This window comes from Cuculus canorus, chromosome 17 (genome assembly GCF_017976375.1).
Source record: "Cuculus canorus isolate bCucCan1 chromosome 17, bCucCan1.pri, whole genome shotgun sequence".
NCBI lineage: Eukaryota > Metazoa > Chordata > Aves > Cuculiformes > Cuculidae > Cuculus > Cuculus canorus.
The window spans coordinates 10,603,183-10,614,156 of NC_071417.1; the positions used below are offsets into that span (position 1 = coordinate 10,603,183).

Below are 10,974 nucleotides of genomic sequence, written 5' to 3' on the forward strand. Positions count from 1 at the left end.
CTTGACAGTAGTGTGTTTTCGTTGCCTACAACAGTAATAAATGAATCTGTCTCTTTTTTTTCCCCAAGGCTTTTTTTCTGAGCATATAACTAAACCCTTAAAATGTGAATGCGCCATCAGTGAGCGTATATGTGTGTGTGAAGGATTTTTTTTACCTACTTTTCATCCTCAGCTTCATTCACAGAAATGGCTTTTGAGAAACACCCATCTCCTGTTCGGAAAGTAATGCTGGCTCCTGCATGGAGTTTCAGAAAGCAGCAGCTTTTCAACTGCATAGGGCAGGACTGTACTTCTATTGTAGGGGACCAACACTGCGTGTGTGTCTGCTCTTTGAAAAAGTAGAATGTCAGTCTCTCAGGGGCAGTGAAGTCGTAAGCGTTTCTCTTCCCTGCACTCGCTGGGTGACTGTGGGTGTGAGAAACTTTAAAAATGCCTTCATGTGTCCAGTCTTGTGAATAAAAGTGCTTGTTCTCTCGCTGACTTGGCAGGCGTCATTTCTATTGGCACAGGGGCTGGAGGCATGGTACTGCTAGTTCTGATCCATAAAGGAAAGTATTTTAAGGAACACTTGATTACAGTGGAGGGTGCTTTGCTTCTAAAAATGCCAAACAGTATTAATGTATGTGAGAATGCGTGTATGGGAAAAATCCTTTCCTATTAAAAGATTGGACTATGCCTCACTCCTAGGGTGGGGACAGGACTGAGCTGCTCAAATCAGTAGTGTGGGAGGACATTTGGAGATGGCATGATTGCAGTCCTGGGGGCTGGGTTATTGAGGTGGGTTTTGGTTTGCTTTTATTCTTTGCAAGAGCAGAATGTGCCCTATGTTCATCGGGATTGTATTGACCCACACAAAAAAGCCCAGGCCCGAACCCTGTGTCAGATACCAATTTGGCTACGGCTCTTTCCTTCCCTGTTATCGTCATCATTGGAGTTAATCATGCAGGACCAAGGGCTTGCTCAGCACCAGCAGGATGGTGCAGAACCTGTGGTGATCTGGGTTTATTTTCTGCAGCCGTTGGGCAGGCAGCAGGTTTTTTTCGCAGCTTTTTTGCAGCCCGGTTCTGAATTGAGTTGTGCCTCTGTTTTACCAGGTGAAGGAATCAGATGGTGTGGTTAACGACGAGCTGCCGAACTGCTGGGAGTGTCCAAAGTGCAACCATGCAGGGAAAACTGGAAAAGTGAGTTTAATGGGAATAAGTGGTGCTGGAATGAGATACAAAATTTTAAGCATTCCCTCTGGCTTTGTCATGGTTTAACCCCAACCAGCAATTCAGCCCCATGCAGCTACTCACTTACTCTCCCCTGGTGGGATGGGGGGAGAATCATATAAAAGTGGGGAAACTCGTGGGTTGAGATAAAAACAGTCTAAGTAAAGCAAAAGCCATGCATGCGAGCAAAGCAAAGCAAGGCATTCGTTCACTGCTTCCCATCAGCAGGCCATCCCCAGGAAAGCAGGACTCTGTCACGTGTAACAGTTGATTGGGAAGACAAACACCATCACTCTGAGCATCCTCATTCCTCCTCCTTCCCCCAGCTCTATGTGCTGAACATGTCATTGTGTAGTGTGGGACATCCCTTGGGATCAGCTGTCCTGGCTGTGTCCCCTCCCAGCTTCTCGTGCCCCCCTCAGCCTCCTTGCAGAGGCAGAAAAGGCCTTCGCTGTGTGTAAGCGCTGCTCAGCAGCGACTAAAACATCCCTCAGTGCTGTTTCCGGCACAAATCCAAACACAGCCCATAGTGGCTACTGGGAAGAAAATTAACTCTAGCCCAGCCCAAGCCAGCACAGACTCAGAGATACAGTTTTGCCCAATACCAGCTTTTGGTTTTAAACTGATGGTTTTCTATTCTTCTAATAATTTTTGTCTTCTTGTTCTGTACACCAACACTTCACCCAGAACCTGAGGTATATTTCGGTTAGTGCTGTGCACTGCTCCTTGTTAATATTGAAGAGGAAAATACTTCTTTAAAAAATAAAAACCAAAATCCAGAAGCAATTATGCAAAACCTGAAGTGTCTGTTAGAATTAGTGAAAATTTATTTCTTTGCAAACTGAGACAGACACTTGGAAGCGTGTAGTTACAAAAAATAACTTAATGAAGGTTGAAATGACTTGAACTCCTTGCTAGGAGTTTTGTCTGTTTAAAAAGCCATCAACCCACTGATGTTCGAGGCTGCTTAGATAAAAGGGCTGAGAAAGGCATATGATATAAAGTTTGTTTGTGTTTTGTGTCTCTTTGGCGTACAAGCAAAAGCGCGGACCAGGATTCAAATACGCATCAAATCTCCCAGGCTCGTTGCTGAAGGAGCAGAAAATTAACAGAGACAATAAGGAAGTAACAGATGCTGCGAAACGGAAAGGGGATTGTGAAGAAACTCCTAGGCGGAAATCGGAGGAACATTCCAAAAAGGCTCCAGTTGACTCCATACTGAGGAGAAAGTCAGACGAAGTGCATCTGTGGAGGAAAAGGAAATTTGAGAAACCCCAGGAACCCACTATGAGAAAGCGGGTACGATAAACCGCTCCGTTTGTGTACTTCCACAGATGCGCATGGGCTGGTTGGGGCTGATTTCTGTTCATTTCTGGCTTATAGCTCATCTTAAAATCCCAAATTGTTACAGAAGAAACTGTGATGTTGTACCCTCCTTTCTGAAAGCCGCTAGTCTAACAGGGCAGGAGTTTGAACAGGGACACTCAGGTTGATGTTCAGAGGCTGAAAACACGGAGCTATGGCAGCTGTTTTATTCAAAGTAGTAGAAAACCCACTTTAACTGAAAAGGCTCTGCAGGATGCTTGGAGTAGGAATAAGGTGAATAACAATTTGTAATAGAAACTTTTTCATCTCTACCCACTTGGTGGCGCATGACAGCGATTTTTGTGGCTGATTTCAGGATGTGCAGTACTCACCCATCAGAAGACCTTTAGAAATGGCACTTTCTGTAGCCTGCAGAGAGGAGGAGCTGTGCACAGCAGCGGTGTAGACAGCTTTTCCCTGAATTTGACAGTCTCTTGGGCCAGGCAGGGACACTCTGAATTGTCATGGGGATTAAAAAATACGGAGCTTGGAATATACAGAAATGCTGGTTTGCAGAGGTAGAAATGAGGACCTAGATTTAGTGCATCTCATGAGTAAATAGCTGATGGCTTTAAAATCAGAATCAGATGGCTGTTTCTGTATCGCATGTGTGGTTCACGAGGAGGCAGGCAGTCTGCCCTGCAAGGCTCGACTATGGAACACTGCAGTGTGGTAAATGTAGGGACTGGGGTTGCTTTGGTGGAGTGAGAGAGCAAAATTCATGCATACCTGTTCACATGTATCTGCCATGCTTTCCTTTGTCCATCCCTTTGGACTCACTGCAGTATTTATGGATGGCTTGAATTGCTCCATGAAAGCCTCTCAGTGTGCGAGGAAGGTGCTGTGGATCACCAAGCCTTTATCAAATAGTACAACAGATGTCGTGGTTTGGGGTTTTTACTTTTCTTTCTTCCAACAGCTAAAACTTGGAAAAGAAGACAAACTCTTCAGGAAGAAGGTACTTTGCCTTTATAATAATGTGTTCTTAATCTCTTTTAATCCCCTTTCCTCACGTGAGCTGAATGGTGAGCCACTTTCTCGATCAGTCATGTTCTTGTGTCACTGCAGGCATTTTTATTATCCCATTTACGTCTTGAAATTACAGAATTGAAATTGAAATTACAGAATCTCTCTCGTGGAAACCTTTCCACTCCAGGATAGTTCAGTTACAGAGTCAGGTTTTATAGTTTCTATTCTGGTGTCCCATGTTAAAATACAGCAGCAAGCTGTGTTTTGATGACCCAAAGGATAAAATTCTGTTTCTCTACTGATGTTTCGCTCTGCCTGTGTGGTTGAGGCTTGCCCCTGCACACAGCCCCTCCGTTTTCTGTGCCACAGCACATCCCTGGAGCCCCCCGCTGATGCCCCACAGAGCCAGGGGTGACCTGGCACACAGATATCAACGACCTCTCACAACTTGGCACCATAAAATAGGTCCAGTACCTTTAAACTCCTCAGTTCCCTGTGCGAAGGATGCTGCAAGCTGACTAGTCTGATGTTGTAATTTCTTTTAATTCTAACCCGTCATTAACTTACCGAGCCCTCTCCCTTTATATTATGTTAATTTAAAGACAGGGTGATCAGCTTTCTCTGCTGCGTGCCGCAGTCTGCAGCACGGGAGCACTTCCACAGACTTGATCCAATTAGTTTATTGCGAAAGCGTAGACCTCCTGATATAACAAGTGTGTTCACAGCAGTTCACCTTTTCTTGTCAGTCCAGATCTCTTATTAGAGCTATTTTATTTGAACAGTTGGTGGCTTCTTTCTTGCTTGGACTGATCAGATTAGACTTGAAGTCTTCCCTGGTCTTGGTTTGTATGGCTCTTACACTTCTGTCTGGTGTGCATCAAAGGGAGATTTGATGAATGTGATCAAGTGAAGTGCAGTTTGCTGCTATGAACAGTGACTGGGGCAGGGAAGAAGGTGCCAGCTAACCCCTGTCAGCCTGCGTTGTGTTGGAGATGGTGTCAGCGTGAGGTCTCATGAGGCTCGCAGTGTGTCAGACCCATCAAGAGTCCCTGTTCTGTGTGCACCAGAGCTGGGGGAGCTACAGAAGATGAGCAGAGTTTAGTAGGATGTGAAGGACTAGCTGAAGTGAAATGAAATGAGGCTGAGTATCCTGCAGTAGGGGCCACAACAGCACAGCCACAGCACAGGTTGGTGATTGCGGTTCAGGAGGTTTCAGGAATTGGCCTTTTGGCCACTGGACGTGTGAGCATGTGTCAGGCAGTCTTTAAAGAGGGTGCATTAGCCAGCGGCTGTGTCCCAAGCCTGGTTTCTTCTGGCCTGCTGGGGAAAAAGATTTCTGTATGTGCTGCTAATCTTCTGTATGTCAATTGTCCTCTGTGTAATGAGTAAGGCCCTTAAATCTGCAGGATTATGCATGGTGAATAAATGCATTTATTGCTCTCTTGGAGTCCGGAGAGCCAATAGCTGGACTCTTCATCCATCTGATGGCACTTGAACTTGATAACTTTGGCCGGTGTATGTCCCCTTGTGCTGTGATGGGTGGGCCCTGTCCCCCCTGGCAGGGCTGCCTCTGTGGAGCATCCATCGGCACGCGAAGGGTTGCTGAGTACATTCTTGCTCACATAGCTCTTGTCTCTTCTTTTTTAGCGGCGATCGTGGAAGGCTCCAGATGACCGAACTGGCGTGATCAAACCCCTGCGGCGCTTGAAGCAGGAGCCGGAGGATGAACTGCCAGAAGCACCTCCCAGGTCCAAGGATAGTGACCAGTCTCGGTCCAGCTCGCCCACTGCCGGTCCTAGCACTGAGGGTGCTGAGCCCAGGGACAAGAAGAAGTTCAAGATGAGGCGGAAAAGGCGGCTTCCCAATAAGGAACTGAGCAAGGAGCTCAGCAAGGAGCTTAACCAGGAGATCCAAAAAACCGAGAACAGCCTTGCCAATGAGAATCACCAACCCATCAAATCTGAACCTGAGAGCGAGAACGAGGAACCTAAGCGTGCTTTGAACAACAACGAGAGACTCCATAGGTTCAGCAAAGGTTTAAATGGGACTCCCCGGGAGCTGAGGCACCAGCTCATCCCCAGCCTGCGAAGCACACCTCGGGGAATCACCCGGCCACCGCCTTCGCTCTCTCCTCCCAAATGCATTCAGATGGAACGGCACGTTATCCGGCCACCTCCCATCAGCCCCCCTCCGGACTCACTCCCCCTGGATGACGGGGCAGCCCACGTGATGCAGAGGGAAGTCTGGATGGCTGTCTTTAGCTACCTCAGTCATAGAGACTTGTGCATCTGTATGAGAGTTTGCAAGACCTGGAACAGATGGTAAGGAGGGCGGGAAACCAGAAAACAGAGCTAGGGCTGTAGAGGGATGGACTCGAGCAAAGTGGGTGACGGAGGCACAAATGTCTCCTAGGGGAAGTGTGCAGGTTGTCCTTGAGCCTAAGGAGGAGGGGTGACCAGTAGTATCTAGAAAAGTGTTTTGTGGTGCTCTCCCAGGAGCAGCAGCTCCTGGCATTTCTGATGGGAATTGGGGGGGGGGGCATCGGTGTCAGCCTCCCAAGGCCGTAACGCCCTGGAGCAGCCTGTTCTGCACTTAGACACCACAATGTTCTTGCCTGCTGGAGCAGCAGGTCTAGGTCAAGCGAAATCTTGCTGCCACTCTGCCCCTTAAGACTTGCTGAGTGCTAATGCTGTTGTTTGTTCAGTGCAGCTGTTAAATACCTCCGGAGATACAGTGGCGATCTCCCAGTGCCTTCCGTGTTCCCCTCAGAAGGTCCGTGCTGATTGTTGCTCTGTAGAGGGGATGTGGAGAGATCCCGTTCACTGTGTTCCATAGCAGCAGAGCTGCTGGAGGAATCCTTGGTTACTGTGTTTCCTCACAGCGTGTCCCTTTGATGCCGGGGGTCCCAGAGTGTGGACACCGTACAGCAGCAGGAGGCATTAGGGGACAGATCTGTGTGTTCCACTGAACTTGCTCTCAAGTCACTTGCTGGCTGTCACCTCGGATTCAGCTGCACCCAAACGGGCAAATCATAACCGAGACTGCTTAGCACAGCCCGGCAGCACACTGGGTAAACGAGAGAGAGGTCGAGAGGCTGGTAATTCACTGCAAGATGTGTTTTCAGTCTCCTCCGTGGGCTGCTCGGTGTCACAGAAAGCTGGGAAATGCCTTTGCAACTTCACTGCAGTGTTTTCTGATGAAAAAGTGAGAAAACGCAGGATCTTTTACACTTGTTGATGCTTCCTCCTTGTTGCCCTTAGAGAACCATAAAGAGAGCATGACAATGCATAAGTCACAGAGAGAGGAGTAACATAGACACAGAGAAGGGCAAAAGGGGGATTTTTTTACAAAATTCACTGGTTTTAAGTAAGGAAAACACCGGGGGAATCAGGGCAGTCATATTTGAGACCAGTCTTTGTATTCAAAAGGTAAGCAAGAAGGTGTGGCTTGGCTTCAGGCCAGAAAATTGATTTTAGTGCTGTGATGACTTAAAACGGGATCCAAAGTTGTTGACACTTGTATTCTTGTGAAAATAATGCCATGCTTTATCGTGTGATAGATTTGATGGAGAAACTTCAAACCTGGGTAACGTTTAATGGTCTTCTACTTGTCTTAGCATCGCTGAGCCCTGGGTCTGCTGCTTTCAGTTAAATGCTGTGGTTTTCCCTACTGTTTAATGACTCCCTTTAAAGTCTTGCAGAAGTCAAACCAAGTGCCAAATAAGAGCTGCTGATAGCTTTTTTTCTTTTTGGGTAGGTGCTGTGACAAAAGATTATGGACCAAAATAGATTTAAACCATTGTAAATCCATCACTCCACTTATGCTTAGTGGCATTATTAGGAGACAGCCTGTAACCCTTGATCTTAGCTGGACAAATATATCCAAAAAGCAGCTGAGTTGGCTTATCAACCGACTGCCAGGTAAGTGATGGTTTCTGACTGCTTCACTGAATTTAGCAAACCAGTTTGTATTCTAAACCGGAACATCCGCAGGGATCTGGGTATCCTAGGAGGGGAGGTAGAAACATAAGAATGAAGCATTGGTGGGTTAAAATGGGCCCAGAATTGGTTGTGTTGTGATGAGCCATGTACATTAGTTAGAGACAGGTCTTCCTCACCAGGTCACGTTGCCGTGGGCAGTGCCTGTGCTGATGTGATCAGCGGTGGGGGTGGTGGAGGCTGCTCTCACCCACAGCCATGAGGTTCCAGATGGTGGGAGAGATGGAGAGCTGGGCAGGAGGAGCCTTACAGGGTCCCTGCTTGCCCTGGAGCGCTGGGATCACTCATCGGAGCAGCAATGGCTTCGCCTGACCCACACGCAGTAGCAGAGATCAGTGCATATGTCTCTGGGTAGACCACGTGCTCCAACTTCTTCTGTATCTGCAGGTCTTCGAGACCTGCTGTTATCAGGGTGCTCATGGATAGCAGTGTCGGCACTTTGTAGTTCCAGTTGTCCCTTACTCCGAACTCTGGACGTGCAGTGGGCAGAAGGACTGAAAGACGCACAAATGAGAGACCTCTTGTCACCACCCACAGATAACCGGCCAGGTAACAGACGGGAGGAGCGTGTAGGAGCCCTGTCCCAGCTGTTCTGCTGCTTCTCCCCCTTGGAGCAGGCGGGCAGAGACCCCGCTGCCGGCGGAGTGCTGGGCTCTGCCTATGCGTGAGGTGGTCAGAGTAGTGGGTGGCAACACCTCCTTGCTGGAAGCCCCTTGGTAATGAGTGATGTTCTCTGGCTGCTGAGTCGTCTTGAGCCGCTGTGCTGGTTTTCTGTCTGACTTTCTTCTCTTCAGGCTGCAACGGGTGTACTTTAGAGAGTATGGAAACACTTTCTTCCAGTTCAGGGAAGGAGCAGTTCTGTGGGTCATGCCACATTCGCCCGGATATCAGCTCAGGTGAAATTTTGAGCAAATCAGATCTGCTTTCTGGCATGCACTGCACAGCCTACTGCTTATTCCTGACTTGTAATTCTGCTGGGCCCCTGCAGTTACTTTCATCCCTTTTGTTTTGAAATCAGGAGGTGGCTCTGTCCACGTGCCTGTTCCAAAAATAGACAAGCGTTCCTGCTGTTGTCCCCTCCAAAGCTCCAGACAGGCAAAAGCGTCTGAAGTTGTCGTAGGGCAGCAGTGTTGTGTGTCACAGTGCATTTCATATAGACCTGCAGATGTTTGCAGCGTGGGGTGAGGCTTTGAGAAGTGACCTCCTGCCTCCGCTTTCCAGGTCAGATCGACAACCGGAGTAAGCTACGGAACATAGTTGAGCTGCGTTTAGCCGGCCTGGATATCACAGACGCTTCGTTGAGGCTGATCATAAGGCACATGCCGCTGCTCTCCAAACTCAATCTCAGTTACTGTAACCATGTGACGGATCAGTCTATTAACCTGCTGACCGCGGTTGGAACCACCACGCGGGATTCATTAACAGAAATTAATTTATCAGGTAAGCAGCACAAGTGCAGGGAACGGGGAAGGACGGGAATTGCCTTGTGGGAGCAGAGTTGTGTGAAAAGCTCCTGGGTGGGAGTGGTTTTCCCCAGCTCCTTCCCTGCTCCCCGTGTAACTCTCCCATAAGCCACTGGATGTGCTGCTGGTGTGAATAATGCCGCAGCTGCCCAGCCTCTCCCGGGCCCTGCACCAGCTCAGGAGCCGTGTGCTGGACCTCGCTCATCCTCCACGGAGGATTTTCTGAGGCTGCTGCTCCATACATCTGGCGGGTTTTGCTTTATCTCATCAATTACACAACAGAGCCGTGGGGATCAGAGCGTGGCTGGGCCATTTCCCCATTGGCACAACCTGGCTGTGAAAAGGACCGACCGCAGTCTGGATAAACGTTCTGTGCTGGAGAGCAAACCCAGAGCCACTGTTAAATTTCTCCCCTTTTTTTTTTCGGCAGACTGCAATAAGGTTACTGACCAGTGCCTGTCCTACTTCAAACGTTGTGGAAACATCTGCCAGATCGACCTTAGGTACTGCAAGCAAGTGACAAAGGAAGGCTGCGAGCAGTTCATCGCGGAGATGTCCGTAAGTGTTCAGTTCGGGCAAGTGGAGGAGAAACTTCTGCAAAAACTGAGTTAGTTAAAGGACACGTGTAAATACTGGGGCGGGGGGGAAGGGACTAAGAACACGTAGGGATTTTATTTTCAATTGGGAACTTGGAACATTGGAAAATACCGCAATTGGATTTTACAACTCTTGTCGAGAACAACACGAAACTACCCACGGTAAGGATTTCAACTCGTGCCACTCATTCAGTCTGCCTGGGATGTCCTGCACTGGCTCTTATGCAAACTCAAAAGGTGACTGTTACTGGTGAGAATTGTCCACACCCGGAAGATGACTGATCTCCAAGAAATACTGTTATTTAAAGTACCACAGCATGTGCTTGGTAGTGTAAATTTGATTTCTGCTTTTCATTTCTTAAAACAACAACAAAAAAAAAAAGTTGGTGTCATTAAAGTGGACCACGCACTGCATTTCTGCCTTCTTAACACGTTTTGTTTTGTTACATCTTACATTATGCAGAACTATTTTTGTACAAAAATTGTTTAAAAATTATTTATGCAATGTTTGAATGCATTACCAGTGTTTCGGTTTTGATTGCCAATTTTTATCTTTACTTATGGTAGGCGAGAACTTAACCTATACTTCGTAGACAGTACCTATCTATCTACAACCGTGCCCAGGTCAGGAAAAGTAGGTTAATACTTTCAACTTAAAGCATGTTTTAATGGAAGTTTATATCCTGCTTTGTATACTTCAGAAGTGACATAAGCATGTTGTGGAAATAAGGTGTAAATTATAGTTGAAGTAAAACACTTTGCCAAGTTTTATCTGTATAGAAATCACCTTTTTTCTCAAAATTTTAAAGAATTCCAATTTCAGCTTTTGCACATAGGAGGGTTTCACTCTGTAGCATGAGCTCTTGTACTCAATATAAAATTAATTTATACAGTGAGTCCAGCCGTAGAATAAATGGTCAAACGTAGTCTCTCTTTCTTTGAAGTGTGAGTTGAGTTCTCATTTAAGGTTTATAACATGGTTATTTCCTGATTGTAAAATTCTGCATTCATAAGTGCCATTGTTGTACGGTGTTGTTTTCGTAGACCTTCCTGATGCAGTTTTACCTTTGTTGAATTTGTATAAACAATTGTACAAAAACAGGCGCTGGCTCTGGGGTTTCTGTTGGGGCCTGGAGGGGGCGGGAAGTGCCCGCAGTTTGGGGTTACAGTGGGGTTCCAAGAGCAGCGCAGGCGCTGGGGTCCAGCCCTGGTGCACACCAGGGTTCCTGTCACGCTACAACTCGTGCTCCAGTTGTTCCTTTTCCCCGATCCATTTTTACTGAGGAGGGAACGCTTACCCAGTGGGAGCAGAATGTTAAATCTCGTGCTGAGTAACCACCAGCCCTCCCACGCTGGTTCAGGAAAGAGACAG

The 10,974-nt window shown here is 47.4% G+C and overlaps 1 protein-coding gene across 12 annotated transcripts in view; it reads left to right on the forward strand.

Annotated features, from left to right (window-relative positions):
• The window catches only part of KDM2B (lysine demethylase 2B), a 122,481-nt gene extending 111,803 nt beyond the window's left edge, over positions 1-10,678 (forward strand). For 4 of the 12 annotated variants that reach the window (XM_054082062.1, XM_054082064.1, XM_054082066.1 and 1 more), the window contains 9 exons: positions 1,095-1,181; positions 2,241-2,510; positions 3,496-3,534; positions 5,193-5,866; positions 7,302-7,465; positions 7,931-8,092; positions 8,338-8,439; positions 8,765-8,983; positions 9,437-10,678. In XM_054082062.1, coding sequence (XP_053938037.1) covers positions 1,095-1,181; positions 2,241-2,510; positions 3,496-3,534; positions 5,193-5,866; positions 7,302-7,465; positions 7,931-8,092; positions 8,338-8,439; positions 8,765-8,983; positions 9,437-9,618 — 1,899 coding nt within the window. In that variant the 3' untranslated portion in view covers positions 9,619-10,678. The remainder of the gene's footprint in view (positions 1-1,094; positions 1,182-2,240; positions 2,511-3,495; positions 3,535-5,192; positions 5,867-7,301; positions 7,466-7,930; positions 8,093-8,337; positions 8,440-8,764; positions 8,984-9,436) is intronic. The other 8 variants (XM_054082063.1, XM_054082067.1, XM_054082070.1 and 5 more) reach the window with 5 other exon arrangements.
• Positions 10,679-10,974: the final 296 nt, after the last annotated feature.